The 14,804-nt window shown below is 32.8% G+C and overlaps 2 protein-coding genes across 2 annotated transcripts in view; one reads left to right on the plus strand and one right to left on the minus strand.

The window, feature by feature from the left end:
- The window catches only part of LOC124371501 (tripeptidyl-peptidase 2-like), a 70,365-nt gene extending 62,197 nt beyond the window's left edge, over positions 1–8,168 (plus strand). The window contains 5 exon segments of the mRNA XM_046829851.1: positions 1,298–1,376; positions 1,972–2,107; positions 2,407–2,672; positions 5,329–5,511; positions 7,901–8,168. Of these exon segments, the coding sequence (XP_046685807.1) occupies positions 1,298–1,376; positions 1,972–2,107; positions 2,407–2,672; positions 5,329–5,511; positions 7,901–8,113 (877 nt within the window). The 3' untranslated portion in view covers positions 8,114–8,168.
- A 2,914-nt stretch (positions 8,169–11,082) lies between these two features.
- LOC124371502 (eukaryotic translation initiation factor 3 subunit C-like) lies at positions 11,083–13,437 on the minus strand. The gene is made up of 4 exons (XM_046829852.1): positions 13,291–13,437; positions 12,574–12,779; positions 11,440–11,578; positions 11,083–11,171 (listed from the first exon to the last, which is right to left on the minus strand). Exons 2-4 carry the CDS (start codon positions 12,658–12,660, stop codon positions 11,083–11,085), a joined length of 315 nt encoding a protein of 104 aa, XP_046685808.1. The 5' UTR covers positions 12,661–12,779; positions 13,291–13,437.
- Between the last annotated feature and the right edge of the window lie 1,367 nt (positions 13,438–14,804).

Raw genomic sequence — 14,804 nt, forward strand, 5'->3', positions numbered from 1 at the left:
GTGCTGTTACTACTCATTTTGAGGGGATCTACAATATAATACTTTATAAACAGTGCATGTTGGAGCACTTGTGCACTAATATTGGAATGGAAGCTGTGAATATAACTTATGAGTGTGTGAATATAAACTTTTATAGACTATCACCCAAAAATTCAGAATATTTAAAGGAACTTTTTAATAATAAAAATACACATCAATCTGATACAGATAAGGTGATAAGGTACTGTTTCTGGCTGGTGTACCACATAAAAGCATTGGGCAATTTAAGAATGTTCCCAGAGGTATTTTGTAACTATTGTGCCTAATGCATAAGCTTCAAAAGAATGAAAAATTATGTGTGCTATACATTTTTAACCTAATAAATCAGAGAAATGTACAATGATTTATCAATGTTTCTTGTAACAATACACCAAGAAATGTTGAAAAATTGTTAAGGGATGACAACTTAATTCATGCAAGAACTTTTTCCGGTTTTCCACTATCAAGCACAAAAGATAAAACACATTACAAATTATAAAAATAATTCTTGCTTAGTACAGTTTTTTGTAAGCAAAACAAAACAAAATATTTTACTTAGAACGTATATTTATAGACATGAGCTGGTAGTTGAATTTTACATACATACATTTATAAATACATTTTAAACCACCAATTTCCTCTCAATACAGGATGACACATCTGGAGAGTTTGAGACAACTGCTCAGAACAGCTCATAGCAGATAAACCATAAGAATCTAAAATGTTTTTGAGGGTTACATTTTGGAAACCCGGGAATTTCTTAGTTCACAGGAGTTAAAGTGTATAATGCATAACTTTTCATTATAATAAGGTTAAGCTTTTGTTGAACAAAGAGGACAAAAACGTAACATCTTCCTCTCTGTGGATGACTAGGCTCGTAATGGGCAAGAAATATTCTATTTATGTTCAATTTTATGTGTGTATGTAAAGAAGATTAACTTTTAAATTTTGTAAAGATAAGCTTGCTCCTCCTATCCTATCAACCTCTTACATTATAAAAATGAAAAACTATCTTTATATAGTGAAATGTTCAGTGGCACGTATTGGTGATGCTCACCACGGTGACATCGTTACCCACTGTGTATTATGTGCATTACGCCACTGTAGCATCAATGGGCCTGAATGTGTGAAAAGAATTATTATCTGGAGCAAATAAACTTCTTATCAGTTATGTACCGTTTATGTTTACATCTGTTTTATTTATGCCATTGATGAATCATGCAAGACACATTTATATTTGTATTGCAATAATTGACTAATGTTCTATTTTATCTTACAGATTACAAAAGATTGGGACAACAGGACACTATTTACAAGGAACTATAGTTTATTCCAAAGACGATGTTGGGAAAAAAGTGGTTAGTGTTTCATTTTTCAACATTCTGATATTATAACAATCTTTTTTTACTTCTGTGATCAGTCACATTGTGTTAACCCGAACTAAAGTAAATAATTTAGTACTGGTAATAACATCAATAACTCAAGAACTGACTTGGTTGTGTTCAAAGAAGTACATCACTCCAATTGGTATTGGAATTGAGTGAAAAAAGCCGTAGGATTGAGAATTTCTCTAGTAAGAATCGATAAATTGAGTATTAGAATTGTTTCCTGGAGATATAATAGCGTGTTTTAGTGTAAAGTTAAGAAAAATTACATGTCTGCTAGTCAAAATAAAGTAAACAATTATTGTATTTAAAGTCTGTTCAGAATCAAAAACTCGTGTGTATCAATTTAGTTTCAGTGTCATTTTTGTAATCACAATAAGATAAGCAAACAAAATTATATTTGAATGTTATAAACCCCCAGTTCTATTCTTAATGGTAAATAAACAGACAATAGTAGTTTGCAAAATTTATTGCTCTGTAAAAAAATGTAAAACGTGTTTAGTTTACAATACCCAGCAAATTTATGAATGTTTCGATTTATATTGTGATACTGTGTATTTTATTTTAGGATTCTTACCCCTTCAAGTATATTCTTGCTGAACCGGGAAAGAAAAGCTCCTCAAAAAACACCAATGAGAAAACCAAACAAGAAGAATATGAGGAGGCCCTGAGGGATCTTCAAGTTTCTTGGCTTTCTAAATTAGGTTTGTCAATTATTGATAATACAGATTAGTTTAACAGGATGATGACTATAGATTATATTCACTGTTGTTAAAACCAATGCTTTACGTTAGGTGATTTAAAAAGTTGCTTATTGTGAAGCAATCTTAATACTATTTTATTAAATTGTGTTTTCATGAAAACTCTTCAACTACTGTATAAAATTGATAGACATTGTTGTTGTTGAGGTATATCAGTTTTTGCATAAACATACTTTTTCATCATCATAGAAATTTATAGTAAATAAATTGAATAATGAAACTATAATATTTTGTATATTCAGACAACAGTGAAGCAGCAGAGCAGCTGTACAAGGAGCTATGTACCCGGTATCCTGACCACCTGGCCGTGCACACAGCAATGTTGGCACACCTGGAGCCGGACACAGGGCGGGAGTGGCCCGGTTCTGCCAAGCCACTGAATCCCACCCAGTTGGCTCGTCTGCAGACCGTGGCTCAGACTGTCATCTCCGGTGTGGACGCCACAGAGTTGCTGGTACACCTCGGTACTAAGTCTGATCAGCGGCCGGATGCACCTAAGATCAAAACAGTGAGTTGATATATATTTTTTAGTGATTGTTAGACCAAATTGAAAGTTACCCTTTCACATCAAGACTAGCGTTTACTGACAACTCTTGCTGAAAACTCTCTAGGTCAAAAATATTGATAGACAATCCTTTCGCAGTCTTATGGGTAGTCACCATCTTGAGCAAGACAGCATTTGCTTTGCTCTATGCAAGGTTTCTGTCCTCTCAGAGCTTAGTGCATAGTGCGCCCTGGTGGATTCGAAGGACCAGACTACGTAAATCAACAAAAACACATTTCTTGTAACAATGGTCATCAGTTATCCTTCAACACTGGCCTCTCACCCAACTGATAAATGGAAAATTGATGGAAATAGTTGTGTTCCATCTCCCATTTTGTTACACTTATCATGTCTCCTTACAGTGTAGACTAGAGTCAAGCTCAACAGGGTCTTCTTTCCCTTTGATTTTCCCAAGCCCATTCCTTTGGTTTCAGTAGGCAGTAGATAGAAACGGAAGGTAGCTTGTTAATCTAATAAATCTATTCAATGTCCATAATAATGTTCGTAATTTGCTAAATGAGGTTTTTGTGTCAGTTTTTTTCTTGCAAATTAATAGCTCATTCTAGCTCTAGGAGTTTGTCTTGTGTGTGTTTTTCTGTATTCCTATCCTATAATCTTTTTTTTATCTTCAGCATGTATTATTTTCTGTTCACTGTTCATCTTATACTACATATAACAAAAGCCTAGACTTTTTGTAAGCTTTCATCCATGTTTTAGGTAATTTATTTCATGTTTTTCTCAAAAAGACTACACCGTTCTAGTGTAATCTAGGTAACACCTACTAATGTCAATAGACATGTGAAGCAAAATCCACTTGTCGCAAATGCTGAGCTTCTATAAAGGTGATGGAATACAGCATCATGCCCAAAGCATACAGGATAATGCGGATCACTAACTTTCGCTGTCTGCAGTAACTCCCTCATCACTTGGATCATTGAGGTGTATGTGGTCTCATGTCTGCTCACAACGCACTTAACAAAAGGCCGACTGGGTACACAACGGCAGTTGGGAAAGATCCTGTGTAACCAATGGGGTTCACATCGGCATGAACGTGTTAATAAGTATGGTGAATGCTTAATATATAATCAAACACTCCAATAAATGAAAGATTTTTATTTTGTGAGGCCTTTCGTGCTCAAAGAACACATCGTCAGAACCCACATAACTGAAATAAAAGTAAATTAATAATAAAAACAATTTAGATTTAAATAAAAACATATGTCTTGAAAAATACAAAGAGATAAGATTTTAAAGGCCAGGAAGCATGTCTACTGTATATATAAAAATTAATATTTAATTAGATTAAAGGCAGTAACGGTGAATTTTGTAGAGGTCCAGGTTCATTATTTACTAAATAATTTTGGTTCTTCTGCATAAAAATAGTTTCGTAAGCATCGAGAAATTTGTTGTCATTGATTTCTTTTAATAATTTGACTTGTGAAAAGCAGTGTCCAGTATGGAGTGCATGTTTCGCCATGGCCGATCTTTCCTCTTGCTGATACTTCAGACATGCTTTATGTTCCTTTACTCTCTTTTTTATTTTCCTTTTTGTTTGGCCAATATATTTTAAATCACAGTTGTCACAATTAATTTGATAGATTCCAGATTTTTCTTCATCGTCTATTTTATTCTTTGGATTTCCTAATATGTTTTTTTAGTTTTATTTTGGAATTTGAGGATACATTAATACTGGCATGTGTTTTAAAACTTTTAGCAATTTCTGTAGTTAAATTGTTGTAAGACACAGATATCCATTTTTCAGGTTCTTTGCATTTAGTTTGATAGAGAGTTGTTCTAGAATTTCTTTCAATAATTTTCTTTTTCTTTTTTATCATGTTTGTCAATCATTTCAATTTTGTAACCATTAAATAATGCAATTTCTTTAATTTTCTTTACTTCCTTTTTATAATTTTCAATTGATAGAGGGGTATGTAAGAGCCTGTGGATTAAACTGTGAAAAGCTGCTCTTTTTTGTGAAGGGGGATGAAATGAATCAAATGGGATAAATCTGTCGTTTTTTATATATGGTGAATATATAAAATAAGTATGGTGAAGTTGTTAATCAATATCTGAATCCGTTTTGAATCAGGACTTAATACACCCTAAAATATAAGGGCTTATTTGTCCATACCTTTTCCTAGGAACGTTGTAGAGATGTTTTAGTTCATGTTGTTGTGTTTCTATTGAATAGATCTTTAAAATGATATATCTCAATATAGGGGTTGCAATTTCAAAATTAAAGTTACCCCCTTACTCCTATTTGAAAAGAGAGGTAAATTTTTTTATCCTCCAAGTTTTTTAATAAGAATAAGATTGTACATCGATATTTCAATCCGTTTGAATTATATCCAGGCATACTAGGGCTTAATTTACACCCTGTATATTTTATGCATTGTAGTATATTTAAATTTTAATCTTTTCATTGTAAATATACTGAAATAAATTAAGTAAAATGGTATGAAGATGTATGTAATACTTAATTTCAAATTAGGCATAAAAACATATGAAGTTGTTATTTTATTATATTATTTATTTAATTTTGTATGACTTGTATTGTCATATTTTATTCATGACTCAATTGTCTATTCTGTCTCTATTATCACTATTGGACTAATGTTAGTGGTATTGTTACAGAACAATGGATCGCCAGAAGACTGCACTGATAGATGCGCTTTCACGCTACGGAAGTGTTCAGTGTCGTTTGTTCAAGGCTACTTTAGAAGCAGATGTGCCTAAACCAACCCTTGAAGACATAGACAAAACTTATCTCGAGCTCATGCGCTTTTCAGACAATAACGACAAGGTAACACAGTTTCTTCCATGTCTTCACTGAGTTAGGCGTTATGTCTAACTTAAATAGAAGGTGAAGTTCAGTACAATGAAAGAATCCAATTTATTATTACTTAATAAGTGATCTTGGAGTGATTGCCAAAATGCATGCGGCCAAAGAGATTATTAAATTAGAAGAAATAATTCGTACCCAGAGCAATCAACTGACATGTTGTTATAAATATGAATTTAGATTATTGCAGCTCACTGATCACTTAGGAATTGACAGTAATTTACTTTGTCATTTAAAGAAGCTTATTACAGAGTCTCTGAGTTTACGCAGGAAAATGTTCCATAGCATGTGTGTTACTTTATATGTAGTTTTTACTAAATTAATTTTTTGGGTTGGAGTTTTTTAGTAAGCTGTTATTTTTGTTGAATCAGTAACAGTATCTTGTGATTTTAAAATTGTTTATTGACTCTGGTTTTTGCTATGTTTTTGATGTTATTTAATTTACATATATTTTACTAATTGTTAAATTATATTTTTACTAATTGTTAAACTAAACATGGTAAATTTTTAAACTAATTGACCATGTTTTAATTTGTAAAATGTATCATTTGTTTTATTTTTTTTTCTTGCTTTTGTAAAAAAAATGACTATGTTCACTTACTCTGTCCTAAATTTGTACCATGATTTACAATTTTGTAAAAAAATTTGACTGTTGCTTTTCTCAAAGAAAATGCTAATAAAGGATTGATTATTAATGATATCATAAATCATCATGTGGCTAATTTTGTACATATAATTGATCGATTTTAAAATTTAATAATATCTGGACTTGGAATTATGAATAAGGAATGTTTTATTGCCACTAAGCATAAAATTATTCATGCAATAGACAAAGGTAGGTATATTATTTTTTTTTTAACGATACAAACTATATACAGGGTGTACATAAAGTCCTGCACGGGTATAATATTTTCTGAACGATAACAGATAAATAAACAAGATTTGGTACATCAATACTACACCTAAAAATCTACTTTTTGAAGGAACTATCAGTTTTCTGTAATATCATGGGGACGTCCCGCAAGGAGTCAGAAGGAAATCTTAAATAGGAGCATAGGTCAATATGGACATCATTTTAAAGGGCTTATTTAGCAGAGTTTAATGCCGCAAACCGCACTCAAAAAGATTGATCCAGTACAAAATGGCGGCTGTTCGAAGATTTTACTTGGTTACATTTTATTAGTAGCCATAACCCCAGTAAAGCAAAAACTGCAACCAAACAAATACTGCAGCTAACTACTACATTATGCTTGTCAGTTGTACATAAGTGAATTATGACATTAGGTAATCCTCAAGGGTTACAAATTTGGTCCTAATATATTGATAACAGGGAAAACCTGATAACAGTAACAATTAGAAATCTCTTATCTTTGGGTCGCAGTTAGGACTTTCCTATTAGCCAGTCTATTCATAGTAGGCTATTCTAGTTTTTCTTGTTTTAGTAGTGCTGTCCATCCATTTTATCAGTGCGCTTTAGTACAAAAGAGTTTGTCGTATTGCTTGTAGTTCTTCAACTACATTATGTCGCTTGACGAACGTGAACGTATAACACTTCTTATGATGGTTGGTTGGGGAAATAACAGACAATCACACGAGGAAGCATGCCATTTATTTAATGACTACTTTCATCACGAAAGGCAGCCAATTTCTAGAACAACTGTAGGGAGAACTGTTCAACACTTTATGGAAATAGGAAGTGTTTCCGATCGTCATAGGTCGCTGAGATTTCTAATTGTTACTGTTATCAGGTTTTCCCCTTATCAATATATTAGGACCAAATTTGTAACCCTTGAGGATAACTAATGTCATAATTCACTTCTGTACAACTGACAAGCATAATGTAGTAGTTAGCTGCAGTATTTGTTTGGTTGCAGTTTTGCTTTACTGGGGTTATGGCTACTAATAAAATGTAACCAAGTAAAATCTTTGAACAGCCGCCATTTTGTACTGGATCAATCTTTTTGAGTGCGGTTTGCGGCATTAAACTCTGCTAGATAAGCCCTTTAAAATGATGTCCATATTGACCTATGCTCCTATTTAAGATTTCCTTCTGACTCCTTGCGGGACGTTCCCATGATATTACAGAAAACTGATAGTTCCATCAAAAAGTAGATTTTTAGGTGTAGTATTGATGTACCAAATCTTGTTTATTTATCTGTTATCGTTCAGAAAATATTATACCCGTGCAGGACTTTATGTACACCCTGTATATCTTTATACTAGTGAGGAGATCGAATGTTGTATTACAATATTTGTGATTTGTGAAGAACATTATAATAAATTGTATACATAAACGTCTTCACACATTATTTATAGTTGTGAATGTGAACACTTTCTTATTGAATCTCAGGTGACAGGACAGTTTGTGGTGTGGCACGCTTGTGTTCACCAGCACTACGGACGCATGCTGAAGGTGTTGGCCAAGCTGGCGGAGGACAAGCCCAGCAAGGATCTGGAGGAGGCCACAGTGTGGGCGATGAAGCAGCTGGGATGGCAGCACGCGGCCGACTTGCTCTCGTCCACCACTCCAGCACGTTACCCACCTGCCTATCGGCCGTTCTAGCCCTAGTTCACGTGTACAAACTACATATACATAGTCAAATAAAACGTTTTATAAAGTTTGTGCTTTGATTTATGCAGTATTACGGTCGGGAAGTTTTTTCGTCGAGTTTATTCTGTAACTGGTGCATTGGACGGATATTGTACATAAATATCGTGTACCATTTACATTAAATGAGGCGTTCTTACAGCGGTAACATTTATCAAGAATTAATAAATCAATTTTAGAATCAAGAATGTATTTATAATAATACTTTAAATTAATCCAATTTGTTTGTATTTTAACTATGAAATGTAATGAATTTATGGTCATTAAGAAAGTTTTTTATTAAATATTATCACTTACGTTTACTTTGTGTTTTATTTCTGTGATCATGTTTTATTTTTTCTCTAGATTTAATACACAGTATCATAAATTTATTGTAATTATAGGTTTAACTTATCAATTTATAAATTTCATAACTTCAGTGAGTTATAGTTAGACTAAGACTCAAAATAGTATTTGCACACTACTATTGACCTCTGGTAAGTCGTAGGTAAGACCTAAGGTAAGGTAGACGAATGTAGACCTATTGTGACCTGTATTCTGTACTTCAGTTTTAATAATTAGTGTTGTTGTTTTTTTTTTCTTAAGTGCATGTTTTGGAGTTACTGAAGTTGACACACAACATGGTGGTTGTAATTCCTGACTTAGGCGTGTCACAACGCTCTGGTATGGTTTGTTTATTTTAACTTAGTTTGTAAATATGTGTTAGGTTAGATATTTATCTGAAGAAGAGATCAGATTGCAGATCTCAAAATGTAGTGTTACTGATTTTTTGTTTCACTGAATGATGGCAAATGTCCGGAAAAATCACGTTTCCTTCACAACAATTTTTCATAACAGCATGTGGCGTATTGTGGAAAGGTCCCATGAATTGTGATGTTTTTTGATAGCAACAACGGTTCAGTATTAACCCATTGGCCTTGTATCACCGAACGGTTCCGTGACAGCTAGTCTGGGCTCAAAATTTATATCACGGAACCGTTCCGTGACAAGTACAGCGCCATCGAAATAATTTTTTTTAACTCCTTTTTCAACTAAATGTTAGTATAAATTAGACTAATACTGTTGTAACACGTAAGAACTGCAATACTACAATTAAATTGAAATTTAAATGAATTATAAGTTACTATAAGAATATTAGTGTACTACAAGAGAAAAAAAAATCAATATTCTTGGAATTTTCAGTATTTAGAAAAAACATTTATTCTGACAAACTATGCATATATATATATATATATATATATATATATATATATATATATATATATATATACACACACACACACACACACACACATATTCTAGTATTGCTAGATAGAGAAATACATTTCAAATAAAATAAAAGCAACAATGGGGTATTTTATTTTATATTATTTGAGCAAAAAAAATTTTTTTTAATTTAAAAAGTTCCAAAACTTTTATAGTTTGTACAGCATTATTATTTTTAAATTATGACCAAATATATCACTATCTATTTATTATTAAAGCTCATTTCATGTTAATCCAAAAAGATATAAAATATAACCAAATAACTTGAAAAATAAATTTTTTATAAACATATAACAAAACTCTTACGCTTGTAGCATTTTTAATAGGATAACTCCAGTTGAGCTGATAGTAAAAATATGTATAAGCCAATGGGTTAACCAGGCTCGAGAAGGGTTTGAAAAAATGTATAATACAGACATATGTTCTAATTTATAGGCAGATGGACCATGCAGAAAGGATTACTTAAATTATTCAAGAATCATAGTAGCGATTGATATGTCCATATGACCTTCATTAGTATTATTTCTTTTTGCCAGAACTCGTCTACCTGCTTGTATACTAACATGTATCAAAGACTGATCCTCAGCCCAATTACTCATAAGACGAACTAAGCACCCAAATCTGTGTTCAGTTTTTCAGCCCACATGCAGTATTCAACTCTTTTTAAGATTTGCTTGTTCAATAGTAACCCAATAGCATTAAGAACAACACTCCTTTGTTTAGCTTCAGTTTTGTTTGATAATCGATCATAATTGTATGTAATATCTTAATTTATTGATTGAACGTTAGCAAAGCCTGTAACTCAGGCAATATTTCTCTCCTGTCTGTGCACAGGATATCTAGAGAATAAAAAGTCTGTATACTACCTTTTACTACCACATTGTTGACTATTTTACATTATACAGGGTGTAAAAAAGGTCCTGCATGGGTTTAATAATCCCGAATGATTACAGGTAAAGCAATAAAACGTGGTACATCATTACTGCACCTATAAATGTACTTTTTGAAGTAACTACCATATTTTGTCTTGTCCCAGAGGGGGATGGCCCGCAAGGAGTCAGAAGGAAATCTTAAATGAGAGCATAGGTCGAGTAGTACATCAGATTATAGGTCTCTATTAGTAGAGTACAATGCTGCAAATCTGACCTCAAAGGGTTGACTCTCTAAAAAATTATGCTGGTTTAAACTTAGAAACATTTACAATGTAGTTCCTGTTCTAATTGGTTTAATATTCTTGTCTTGGCTCAAGTTGTGCAAGTTAAACGTAGTAAAGGAATACTGGACTTATGAAATAGTTTTTAAGGTAGTTATTGACTCTTCACATCAAATGGAGGATGGTCTACTCAACCTGTACCATATCGCAGACAGATCTATAAATAACTAAGGGGTTGTATTCTTGAGTAATTCACTATTTGTTATCTCCTATTTAGTATTGTGTACACACATTCACACATTTGGATCCTTTTGAGTAGAGTAATCTATAATCAATTAAATACTTTGAATATTCATACAACCTAAATTACAATAACGTTCCCTATTAAAATGGTGGTTACAAAAAATAAAACATGCTTTAAATCCCAAAATTATTTTATTAATAATATGTATGAGATAAGAAAATAAACAAATGAAATTAGTAAGTCCTTTGCGCGTTGTCTCGGTCACGCCTCTGTCGACCCCAATCTTGGCCGGGTCGGTTGTAGTTCTGTCGGAACTGTCCTTGGTTTCCACCACGCAGGAAGAAGTTTTCCTAGGATAAAAAATAATCAAGTAAAATAACCATACCTATAGATTTACTGCTTTTTCAGCTTTTCAACAAATTTGTTCCATAATTAAAAATATTACTCTAAATACAGTATTTATTATGAGAATTTATAAAATATATTATAGAAAAAACACTTATTTAATTCTGGTCTTTGTTCTACCAAAACAAACAAAAATAATTTCTTCTCAATCTTGACAACCCAACTGATATTTTTGCCCACTGTATATTAGTAAAATCCAAGTAATATACTGACCTTGCTTCATCTCGAATATTCTCTCGTTGGACTCCACGAGGTTGTTGACCTTGTCGGCCAGCTGTAAGGCCAGGGACTGCAGGCGACTGGGTTCACTGCGATGCATCACCACTGTTTGGGTCGGGTCGTCTAGAGAAGCCTTTACAACACAGTTTCATTAAATTCTTGGTAAAAAATCAAATACTATTTTCTGAATTAGTACAATTATGTGACATCATAGGTGTTGCTTAAAAAATTGAATATACAATTTAATTTTAAAAAACTACACTTAACCCTTTGAATGCCAACGTCCGAATTCTACCGGACATCAAAAGTTAGCTGAAAAGCGCCAACGTCCGATGTTACCGGATGTTTGGGGGGGAAAAATCACTAAAATTTAAAACTAATATCATATTACATTGTTCGTGAAGAACTGTTCTTTTCAAAATAAATTATTATAGTACACTTCCAATCAATTGACTTTAACGAAAATCTAGAACTCACATACACACATTTGGTTGACATGGCTACCGGAAACAATGTGATATTAGTTTCTTAAATGTTGTATAACTCATTCATTGTTCAGCTTTTTCAAGATTTATAGACTAATTGAATACCCTTTCCAGTGATATGGACAAAGAAAAGGATATGAATTTTTTTAGATAAGTCCATTTTTGGTATTCTTAAATTTAATTTTTATGGTAACTTTATTTTATGTTGATTAGGTAGAGATTTTCAGACATTTATTTCAGCTGTTTTTTCAGCTTATTAAATAATCAAACTGTGAAGTTTTTACTGAAACCTTGCAAATGCCTTCAAAAGAGCTGGCACTTTATAGTACACCAACTCAATAAGTACTTGGCACTCAAAGGGTTAAAATACTAAAAAACTATGTTATAAGAAAGAAGATATTTTATTTTTATTTAACTGTCAATTTTATGGCATAATAATTGAAAATAATCACGTAGACAACAACCAATGTTTATTGTTCATAAGTACTTTTATTACATACTTTTGAAATCTTTTATCTTTTAAAATTTGAAGCACTCCTACTAATTTTGAATGTAATTTATATATATTGCCCATTCAAAGAAAAACTTAAATGAACCCAGATATGTTGTAAACATAAACAATCAATTTACAATATTTTCTTACCATCAACTCCTCATTGATTATCATTTTACTGATGATGGAATGAACACTGGACTTCTCCATCTGGAACATCTCCGAGAGAGTGGGCATGGAGATTGACGCGTACACGTGAGAGTAGGTGAATAGGTAAAGTGCGCAGGGATTCTTCTTTGATGAGACGGGTCCAGCATTCCTCTCACCTTGTCACTCTCGTAGAACAAATCCCAAACCTACCATAGAAATTTATATTTGTTAAATTAAGGGGAAAATTATAAAACAAGAATTAATGTAGACTCATGACTATTAAAACTATGTGCAGTATTTTTGTTTTCCAATCTTTCACAGCATACAATTTTTTTAACTAATCACCATTAGGGTGAATGTAGCGTAGAGTTAGTAGAATCGTTTTTAAGTGTTTAAATGTTTAAAAATAAAGTTAGTGTGTGCTAATTTTAAGTAAAAGTTTAATTTTCTGGGGGTTAACTCTAGGCCAATCCATCCCTCCAACACACAAGAATAAAAAATATTGAAACTTTCCCAAATGCTTTACCCAAAATCAATCTGAGTAAATTTTATGTAAGCGTACTGTAGTACTTTAGCTGTAGTAACAGCTTTTAGGTGTTTACAGATGAAAAAGTGTATCATAATTACAGTTTTAAGTGTGGCAAGTTTTATGACTGGACTGGTGGAATCTAGGTTTAGTAGGTCTCTATTGCACTAGCAAAGAAGAACACCCCTTACCTTAGCATTCATTTTATCATTGATGATGTAGTCCTTACACACGGACCAGTTGCCGTTCCTCATGGCTTTGGCTAGCGGCGACCACGTGCTCTCTCATACTCTCCGGAGGCGCCGACTAGCGACTGTCTCATCACTGCTACGCAGTTGCTGGTAAAATGTCTTGGAAATCATCCTTCGACGAGCGTCAAATTCATGGGCTGCAACAAAAAATGTCCAATTGTTGTGTCTATAAATATCCAATATAAACATATTTACAATAATTAATTTGGTGCTTATTATCAACCAAGGGGACAGATTCCAGTTCTTGGGACACAGTATTTCTATTTTTGTAATATATTACATAACAGATTTGTCATCATTGGTAATTTTCTACAATTCTGTTATTCTTTTATTTACAGATGATCATAATGGTGGTCTCTGTTCAGTGCACAAGCATCTATGTGGTTCCTTTTTAAAACTGACATACATTCTTCAAAATCTCATGAAATGTTCATAATTCCATTTCTTTAATTCATTGTTGTTGCGCTTGAACTCAATTTGAGTGAAATACAGTATAAGGTATCTCTACAAAAGAAAGAACAATGGGATTGAGTTCAGATGAACTGAACCTCCTTGGTTGATCCAATTTTTCTTTGTAAAATATAAGTGATATTATTTTGAACACCCGAAGTGAAACAGACTGGTACAGTGACATAATCCCTCGATGCCTGAGGCCCTCTCTAATAAAAATGGAAGATAAAACGGTTTAATAAATCAGGGTCCCCACCCGACCGTCGAAAACCGTGAAACCGGAATAAGCCGTGAATTTCGTTCACCGTGAAAAAACCTTAAATAAGCCGTGAATTTTGTTTACATACCGTGAAAATCTCTACAACTTTTGAATAAATAAAATCAACACGGGTCGTCGTCAGACGATCATATGGGAAAGTTGACCTTCGCTATTGCAAAGTAAAAAGTATCACGCAATGTAGGGGATAGACCACGAAGTTTGACAGGTGCTGCTATCTGAGCGAATTGTACTGATAATATGGTTTATAAACAAATGAGGAAAAGGAAGGGCCGGTGGGAGATGACGCTTCCGGCTCAAATCACGTGAGGCCTGTCTTTGTCTGTCGCCAGGTTCCGTGCCTTGGCTACGCTACGCGACTGTAAACAAGGCATTCTCTGATTGAAACGCGAGATTAATAAACACAATTTAATTACTTGATAGATTGTCGTTTAATGTAAACAACTTTTCGTATTGGAGTTTTTATTGTATCAGATATAGTCTATTATTGTTTTCATAAAATAAAAAAAGTATACAAATCCTCTAATCTAATGTAAGGAATTTAAAATTACATTTTAACTTAATTTCATTCTATTAAATCCCTTATTTTATTTAAATATTAATGAGAAAAATGCTATTCAGTACGATATCTATATCGTTGTGTGTAATGACTGTTAACACAATGTAATAATTATAAAAAATTTTAATTTATGGTGGACAATAAATTGAATTAATTTAGGGTCTTGCG

This window comes from Homalodisca vitripennis, unplaced genomic scaffold, assembly GCF_021130785.1.
Source record: "Homalodisca vitripennis isolate AUS2020 unplaced genomic scaffold, UT_GWSS_2.1 ScUCBcl_1533;HRSCAF=5270, whole genome shotgun sequence".
Lineage (NCBI taxonomy): Eukaryota > Metazoa > Arthropoda > Insecta > Hemiptera > Cicadellidae > Homalodisca > Homalodisca vitripennis.

Bases quoted from the DNA above. Each gene is read 5' to 3' on its own strand.
- LOC124371502 (XM_046829852.1), bottom strand. From the start codon at position 12,660: ATGCCCACTCTCTCGGAGATGTTCCAGATGGAGAAGTCCAGTGTTCAT. The intron at 11,579-12,573 runs GTAAGAAAATAT...TGTGTTGTAAAG, and splicing joins TAATCAATGAGGAGTTGATG to GCTTCTCTAGACGACCCGAC. The intron at 11,172-11,439 runs GTCAGTATATTA...TTTTTATCCTAG, and splicing joins AATATTCGAGATGAAGCAAG to GAAAACTTCTTCCTGCGTGG.